At 28.7% G+C, this 9,895-nt stretch overlaps 1 protein-coding gene across 1 annotated transcript; it reads right to left on the reverse strand.

The window, feature by feature from the left end:
- Positions 1-6,203: 6,203 nt before the first annotated feature.
- On the reverse strand, positions 6,204-9,895 carry LOC119683653. The gene is made up of 6 exons (XM_038097449.1): positions 9,675-9,895; positions 9,484-9,606; positions 9,117-9,263; positions 6,813-6,927; positions 6,559-6,728; positions 6,204-6,469 (listed from the first exon to the last, which is right to left on the reverse strand). Exons 1-6 carry the CDS (start codon positions 9,889-9,891, stop codon positions 6,273-6,275), a joined length of 969 nt encoding a protein of 322 aa, XP_037953377.1. The 5' UTR covers positions 9,892-9,895; the 3' UTR covers positions 6,204-6,272.

Below are 9,895 nucleotides of genomic sequence, written 5' to 3' on the forward strand. Positions count from 1 at the left end.
TGAGTTGTCACTGGGAATCCTTACTGTGGGAAACACACTGTTTGAGTAAATTGTCAACCAAACTGTAATTCTAGGTTTTGTAAAGGTTTTACAATTTTCATTATGGTTCAGCATTTATAAGGTTATAATTAACTCTTCACATATGCAACGTCCAAATGCGCTTTGTGCAATATTACATATATTCATAACCTGTGGGGCAATGTGTGCTTTTACAAATAAGAGGTAAGAAATTTATTATTAAATTTTAGATATATATATTTTTTTTTAATTTAACCCTTAAATAAATAGTTCTAAATATACGTACATACTAATAATCAGTGAACGAAAAAAAACTGTAAAGTACCAAACATAGTATAGAACACTACATGAACAGTACACTAAAAAAAGTCCGAAAAATAAAGTACATGAAATTTATAATGTCCTTATTAGTATTCTTTTCGCACTATATGAAGAGTACACTAAATAAAGTCCGAAACCCATCAACAAAATTTTTAGTGTTAATGTTCATGAACACGAACTCTAAAATTATAGTGTACTATTTTCGCCATCTCACTTAAATTTTTAATGTCCTCGTTAGTGTTCTTTTCACACTACATGAACTGTACACTAAATACAGTCCGAAACCCATCAACAAAATTTTTAGAATTTGTATTCCTGAACACGAGCTCTAAAACTATAGTGAACTCTTTCCGACATCTCACGTGAAATTTATAATGTCCTTGTTAGTATTCTTTTCACTAAGGTAATAAGCTTTGTAACGATCTTTTCACGAAGGTAGTGAACTTTCGTAGCGATCCTATTCTAAAGATAGTATTTTGATATGTTTTTAATGTGCATGTATTATGTTTTGTATGTATTATATTTACATTTATTTATGTATTATTGTATGCATATTTAATATTTGGTAATGTATTTCATAGATGTAATATTTTATTGCTGATAGCTGATTTGGTGGTAGGTAGGTGACACTACGATAGTGTACTACTTATTTTCGTTCACTACTAATAAAATTATTGTGCTCTACACTCTACACTAATACCCAGCTTTGCGTCGTTAATTGGAACCGACGAAATACGACGCAAATAGAAGCAATGCAAATCAAATCACTTTTCTCAACATATTTAATTTTCAAAAATATTCTTTGATGGAGAATTACCTTTTAGCTTATTGAATATCGACACAATATCAGAAATGTTATTTTGAATTAACATTTAACTCAATGGCATTCTTCTTTGATTCTGATTTTCAAATCAGGATAGAAGGAACTCAATTTTCGGAATTAATAGACTTCTAGTTTTTGTAACTTGTTTGGCCTGCAAATGTGTGACAGCTTTTCCATAGTTCTTTATTTTGTTCACTTCACGATTACAAATTGTTCTTACAGTAGTTGGACCTAAATCCAGAATTTATCCAATGTTAGCAGCTTTTTCTCTAAGTTTAAAAGGTTTTAAAATATCTAACTTTTGTTTTAAGAAAATTTATTTTCGCTTGTAACCCACTTTTATACTTAATAAAGCAGAAATATACCATTCCACTTCACCACCGTTTAATAAAAAATATTAAAACATTTAAAAAAATGTGACATAAAATGGGAATCCCCTCTGTACGCATGTATTTAAAAACGACACAAATCGAATCCAAAACTCATATTTTTTTGGCAACGCAATTCGAATCAACGCAAATCGGAGCGACAGAAATCGGGGTATTAGTGTAAATTAATCTATATCACCCCAGTGAGTAGTAGATCCACAGTAAAATTAAATTAAGCTATCATTGCTGCATAAGTATAGTCTTCAAATACATACCTTAAGCATATCTATGATGTTGCCACCCAACCAATATTATTTGCATATTATTTTATAAAAGAACACATTTTCACCACCTAGACCTCATTTTAATATCTTTCCAGCTACTTATAAACCTTATTCTTATATTAATTATTGCTCACATTATTTATTATTAAACACATGTCATACGATACGTAATAATTTGGATACATACGATTATTTTATTATTCATAGAACCTATATAGAATATAGATCCTTTAAAGATCTCCTCCTCAAAACTAAATTCTCTAACAATGGCCGACAATAATCGTAAGTTTAGTATAAGGCTAATTTTTTAAAAATATTATTTTACTCATTATATTAATTAATTTATTATATTTAAACAAATTTTAGTGTATTATACTTACACATACCTATTTGATGATTGCCAAAATCTTTATTTTTATGCAAATGTGTCTTTTTTTCTAATTTCGACCGTAACTGACTTTATTACTTCTTTAATCCAAATAATGAGTTTGATCAATATTAAAATCCTATCATTATGTTCCAAATTTTTTAATAAGTATTTAAAAACTAATTAATTAAAACTAATTATAAAAAATGGCATATACAATTTGTGCAATTGATTCTGTAAAAAAATTATGATTCTAATATATGAATGATATGATTAATCCTGATTAAGATGGATTCTAAAATATAATCTTCATTATATTTATTTTTACTTGTGTATAAAAATTTAACAATGTTTCTACGTTCGTTATTTTCCTTTAATATATGTTTATTTTTCACTAAATTCTTCCGTTGCAGACTCTATTATAATTTGATCCAAAAAGTTCTGAAAAGCTTGCGAGTTTAAGTTAGTGAATCGTCTCGTTAAGAGCAGTACAATTCTTAACGGCACTATGACAAGTCAATTTGGTTGACTCGTATACGTCCTGTTTAAATTAATCCTCTGTTTAAATCCAAAAAACAATAATTATGTTCTTTTCGATAGACAGTGTTCTTATTTTGAGGTTTTTCACCTTTTCAATCTCATTTTTAGATTAATTAAATATCAAAAAAATTAATTTTTATGCTAAAATTTTATTAGTATCTGTATCTTCGTCTATCCCTACTCTTTCTCCAGTAATATATTACTTATTATATTATAGTTTAGGCACTGTTTCGTTTGCCCAAGAACTAAACATTGCACAAAAAACCGTTTGGTCTATTTGAATAAGGCTGGATACAAACTGAAGTTTGATGTAGAGGTGTCACACGAGTTACCGCAAAAAAACCTTACGAACCGAATTTGCATCGACTGATTTCTGAAGCGCCTGGTGATGAAAAGTGACGGTAACGTCAAGCGAAAACAGTAGTAGTGGAATTGCGGTTAGCCAGCAGAAACGAATACCAAATCAGGATTGACAGCCAGCAAGGTTTTGCTGTTCTCTACGACAAAACTCTTAACTCGGAACTGTACTGTCCACAGTTGGACCATCTGAAGGAAGCAATCCTCCAGAAATGGCCAGCTTTTGGGAAAAAGAGAGGAATTGTGTTCCATTAGGACAACTCACATCATAGTCTACACCTGAAACCATGTGATAATCGTCTGTTCATGTCCATGACGAATGATTTTTCTGGTGAAAAATTCGTTTAAAGAGAGATTTGTGAAAATTGATTGTCTTAATTTTTTTGCCAATAGTGACGAGGACTTCTATGAGAGAGACTTTGATGGATTTCAAAATGGCAAGAAGTTATCGAATAAAATGACGCTTATTTGACCTAAATCGGATCATTTTATGGTCAATAAGCCGTTAATTTCATGCAAAAATAATGTGTTTTTTTTTACTATGCCTATTATATAATTCTGGAATATATATTCTCCATTTTTGATTTTAATTGATTTTATATTTATCATTATATACGAAAACTGAAGCGACAATTTCTTATAATACTGTAAATACACCTAATATAATATATTCTATGATAAAATAATATGTTGGTGACTAAAAGTTATATACACTATATGTCTACTATATGTACTATATACATAAGTGTACCAATATAACGCCTAGTATATCCTTTATTAACTTTATTGTTAACTATTTATTATTCTATACATTGAAATACTTTTAAGCTAATCGTAGATATCTTAACAAAATTAAATAAATAATAAAACATATTTCATATACTCTACATCAAAAAATTATTTTTTTGTAACAAATTTATATTAAAATTTACATTAAATATTGTTTATTTATTAAATAAACTTTTGGATAAAATAAAATTATGTCGGAGACATCTGTAGCTGCTTTTAAAATAGCTATGCGGAAAGCGAAAAGGAGAGGTCATTCAGTTAAGATAATATATCCGACAGAACTTAAACAAGAGGTAAGAACTGCGGATACTTTTATGATGGTAATGACTTTATTTATCGTAGCGTATCACCGTAAAGATCATAAAAAATAAACTATAATTTTATTATATTTATAGTATTTTTAATCTTATTTTCTAACACAAATAAAATGTATTATATATTATTTATACCAAACATTAGTTTAAGGATAGTGCAACCAAGAAAGAAAGAACACCCAAAAAACAGGTTAGAACGACTTTTTAATTATAACAATAATATTTTTATTAAAAGCACTCCTCTTTTTAAAATAGTTACAAGGTTCTAAGGGTTTTGGAGACAATTGATTTGTTACAAAAGGCATCATATAAAATAACTGTGAGGACTAAACAAACTGGAGTTTCATTTTATGATCTATAAAAATATTTTGTTAGCCATTGGCTAAAATTTATCACTATAATTATTGCTTTATGAAAATCCACTAAAAGGATAGCATCCGTATGGTCACAAACAAGTGTGCCAGTGAAAATGGTTTCATATTAGTTAATAAAGAATCTTCTCAAAAACCTTGAATAATTTTCGAAATGAATTTTAAAATAAATTATGAATGATCAGATAACACATTAGAGTAAACATTATTTCATTAAGTATAGTGATATACATGATACTTTCTGCGGAATTGTCGGAAAAGTAATAAAGGTATGTAACTTTTCATTATAATTTTTAGTAATATTAATAATTCATAGGTAAATAATATTTATATATATAATCGATATAATCTATTTATTTATATTATCTATATAATAAATAATAATTTTATATTGCAGACAATTAACAAAATGAACGATACTTAGCTGATTTTTGAATTATAACAGGGAATCTTTATTTGGAAACCACTATCAATGAAAATGGACTACAAAAAAATTGATAAATTTTAATTATTTAATATGTTATCGGTAAAAATAATTAGAGAGTTAATTTTTTTTTCTAGATAAGAGTATTTATAATATATGTAAAATGATTTAATAAAAATGGAATGAACTTATAAAATAAATATAAATTTTTTTTTGATAAACTCAGTAAAGACTTGAGAGATGGTCTCTCGCACTGGACCCGAGATTGAAAATTATTTTTCCAATAATTCTTTTAGCTTCAAATAATAAATTACCACAAATATTTGCAAATACTTAAACAGAGTATAGTATAAAAAGGATTGATTAATCTTCAGTATTTTTTAAAGGGAAATCATTTAAAAAACCTTACATAAGAATTTTTCAAAGAATATAAGTGAATTCACCCCTTAAAGAGTTTAGAAAGAATATATCACCCTCCTTTAGACTTATATTATCAAGGAATGTTTCTAAAGACTGTAATGACGAGTAATGACGAATATTTGACAATACCCGAAACAGCCGTATAGTTAGTCAAAATATTCAGTAAGTTCACAATAGCAACAACAAAATTTTTATTACCGCTGTTTCGAGTATTGCCAAATGATGGGTATTTGGAATTACCCATGAATAGTCTTGGAATTATTTCTTATATTAAACAATTATTATTAATACCTTGAAATAAAACATATATAATGTATTAATTTAATTATTCTACAGCTGGTTTATGATTTCGTTCTAATATAAAAAAGCAATTGAATTTGCGAACATACAAGCCAAGTACGGCTTTGAGTCAGTTGGCTAATGAAGGCTGACTCTGAGCTTCAAAATTGGGAGGGTACGAGTTCAGCCCTTGGTACTTGCAGCTTAAAAAAAATTGTTTACGAATAATTTAATACAAGAAAAAATTGCAAGACCCCTGATGATGGGTTCAATTAATTGAAAATAATAGAACAAAATTTTAATTGTAGCAATTCCACTACTGTTCGATTAAAATCTCTCTTTCGAAAACAATAGTTTATACTAAGTATTTAATTTCTTTCGTCATAATTGACGTTTAAAATCAATATAATTAATTAAAAATGGAATTTTATGGTTGTAATTCAGTGCTATTCAAAATACAGAAAATTGGTTATTTTATTAAGAATTGATCTATTTTCTAGTTCATTTAAAAGAATCCTTTCTTTGCTTTGAAAACTTTATTCATCCATATGTTTAGTTAGTTATGAATATTATTATTGTTTGTATATTTTTGTGATTTTACAAAAGCAATAAAGCATTGATGTAGTAAACAAGTGCTAAATTAATCAAGTGGTCATTGCAGTCACAGCTGCCTGTTAGACTTTCCGGCTCTGTTAGACAACCGCAGCCATTGTTGTCCGTTTTCCAGGACATCAAAAGCCCAACATTGCGCCAATTTAAAAACTCCTCATAGCCAAAAAGACTGCATACAGTGACTTAAATCAAAGAAAACAATTTCACTATTAAACAATATTCTGCATATGAACCAGCAGTAGGAGTTGCAACTGCATTCAATGTGGCTTACTTTGCTCCAAAAACAAGTCCCTCAACTTTAAAGGAATGCCCAGTTTTTTGATAACATTAAACTCTCGATATGCCTGTGTACACTTTTCACTCGCCAATATTTCAAATGCTGCTCTGGACCCGTAAATTGTGGAGCATTTATGCTGCATAAACACATAAAGTAGCAGAATTCTGAAATGAAATTGGAGCAGAAAAAGCAAAACCAAGTTTAAATATTTAAACGAGCTAAAAGCAATACAAGGAGAAGTAACTTACTGATGCATGCGATGATAACCGAACGTGGGTAAATCTGATGTTAAGACTTCCATGCAATCACTGCGAAGGTTACAGTTGTCCATGTCCAACGTTACAATGGCATCCAGGCAAACATCTTTAAATGTTATTTTAGCAAATGTAAATAAATATTTAGTTTCTAATGCATGTGTGCGTCAGTGTGCCGGACAGATTTTAGTTCACTTAAATGTACTCGGCGCCAGACAATAACACAACACTTTAGCAAATATGGTATTTTGGTTCAGATACTTTAAGCTTTTAATAAAATTATCTCCACATGTGAAATATTTGTACCAAATTATGGTTATGATTGTAAATATTCTTCCCAACATTTACAGCTACTATACATATTATTTGCTTATGTAAAATAAATTTATTTTATTTAATATTTAACACATAAACCTAAATTAAATCACATTTTAAAAATATTTTTACTAACTTTTATTTCGAAACGTATGTATTCAGCTTAGAAAACATACAGAATAAATCTCATCCCTCAAGGTTATAGAAGAAAGCGTTTTATAAGATTTTCATTTTATGCAACATTTAAACGTCTTACATACTTAAGTTGGATCCAGCTTTGTTTGACTTACCACTTTGTAAGTTTCTGGGGCAGGGTAACTAACAATATAACCAAAACTAGCACATCCGCATACGGATGAATTACTGCCAAAAGGTGAAAATACATATTAACCAAGAGAAAATAAAAGGGAACTTCACCATAAGGTTAAGAGGTAAGTCATATCCTGTCTCTGATAAATGACATACCGCTGCAGATTTTCCGAAAGTAGGAAATACATATTAATCAAGAGAAAAGAAAATTGGATTTTTAAAGTGTACTTATTGTGATAAATATTCACAAAGAATTGGGTCCAATACGGACATATCACCTCCGCACTTAACCTTTAATGTTACGTGGCAAGTTTAACCTTAAAAGTCTTTTAAACAACTTTAGTCTGGGAAGTAGCTATATGGATAAGTAGAAAACTGTGCTTCTTTTCACTAAGAGAAAATTCAAAATTTTAAGGCTCCTTTCTAACTCACCTAACTGCGCTGTCAGCCTTTGATACTATGAACATAGACAAGTACCTATATATATAGCCAAGTCCATTTAACCATAGACTTAAATGGTTTTATTTTAGTTTAATATGAAAGTTGTGCCTTCCTAAAGCGATGACTACTGTATGCTAGATGTTACAGATTTTTACCATTAAGATGATCCTTTAGATCTGGCGGACGGACAGTAACTCATCCGTGCTATTACAACCGGCCATTTATACTTAAGTGAAGGGTATACTCACATGCAAATCTCTCAGGATACTATAAGATATTACTACCTAAATACAAAAACGAAATTTTTGCCGTTATATTTTGGGTTCGTTTTCTAAAGTTTATGTTACTGATATTTATCAAGGTATAATATTGTTATCTGAATGACATGTTCAACCTAGTGCTCTGTACAATATTCACTGCAGATATGCTTGTCTTTAAGAAAGTAAATTAAAAAACTCTAGTTAAAGCATCTCAATATATGCAGGAACAGATTATGTTAATTAGTAAATGGAAACTAAAGCTATCTATAAGTTATGATAAATATTAAAATCGCACAATGTTTGACACTGAAATATCTGGTGATATGCTTAGATTACAGGTTTACGTGGAAAAATTATACAAAAGCCAAATTATTGTAAATCACTCTATAAATGAAACAAACGCATTGGCAGGTTTCTCAATTAAATCTAGACAGTTATAATGGAATTGGTTTCGACTGTATTTTTTTGGAGCACTGCAAGTATTTCCAATATAGAAATACTTTATAGATACCAACCAAAGCACTATGATATGTTGTTGAATTCGGTGGTATGTATTAAGCCATTTCAATAAGATCTGTTATATATGGTATTTAGAAAGGTTTAACAGATATTTCAATAAACAGATGGTAAACCTTCTGAACAACAGTCAGTCTGCTAAAGTGGTGCAGAGATGTTGGCCTTTTAATCTTACCTAATAAAGTTTAAGTAAATTATGTTTAAAACTTTAAAATGTCTTATTTTAGATAGATGCGAATTTGTTTTACATAGTACAACAGATGGTCTTAATGGAGCTTAACAATTTTTGAGATTGTCTCTCGACAAAACACATATACTTATATAAAAAAAGTTTCAAATAAAAAAATATTTAAAAGATTAAAATGTATATTAAAAATATGGATATTGTAACAAAAAAAATAATATTCAATTAAAATATGAAAAATATTATAAAATATATTTAGAAAGCCATTTATACCAGATAATGTTGCATTTGGGACTCCAGTATCCACCAATTCTTCATAACTCGGAAGCAGGGAGTCATATTCCATATGCACATCAATATGCCGCTCTTTAAGTGTCGGAGGTATGAGCAAGATATCCTTTTGAAATATATTATCTAAAACTTTTAAGGAATATTTTTATTATATTACTTTTAATATTATATTAATTTTAATTATAATTTTATTTAAAATTTTTAAATGTACAATTAAATTGTTAAATTACAGCATAAACTTAAGTTTAATGATTAAACCCTTTAATATATTTACATAAAGTGAAAAAATGAGTATTAAGTAATATTAATTATTATAATATATATTATAATTTCAGGAACTTAAACTTACTGCGTCTATAAACATTGGAATAATCGCTGTCATCCGTTTTCTTTATTATACCATTGAGTTTTTGCAAAATTTTGAAATAAATTTGCTCCTCGAAACGTGTGGCCTCATAAAAACGCACTTTTTCTAATAATAAAAAAAATTTTATGAATTTTTAAACTATTTTTTGTTCTAATTTGAATAACTCAACCGACGTTTGATCAAAAATTCCGCTAAAATTGCTGTGAATTTGGTGTTCGAGTCGAGATCCCTGCTATTCTCCAATTTATTCAACAGTTTAAAAATCTTTTTGGCCACAAAAGCTTTTGTTGTAGGTTCCACAGTTTCAGTTGTGGTGCCGAACTTCTGCAATACAAAGAACACTAGAAATATCTGAACAAAAATCAGTTTCCTATTTTCACAGAACAACATTTCG

Source organism: Teleopsis dalmanni, chromosome 2 (assembly GCF_002237135.1).
Source record: "Teleopsis dalmanni isolate 2A chromosome 2, ASM223713v2, whole genome shotgun sequence".
Taxonomy (NCBI): Eukaryota; Metazoa; Arthropoda; class Insecta; order Diptera; family Diopsidae; genus Teleopsis; species Teleopsis dalmanni.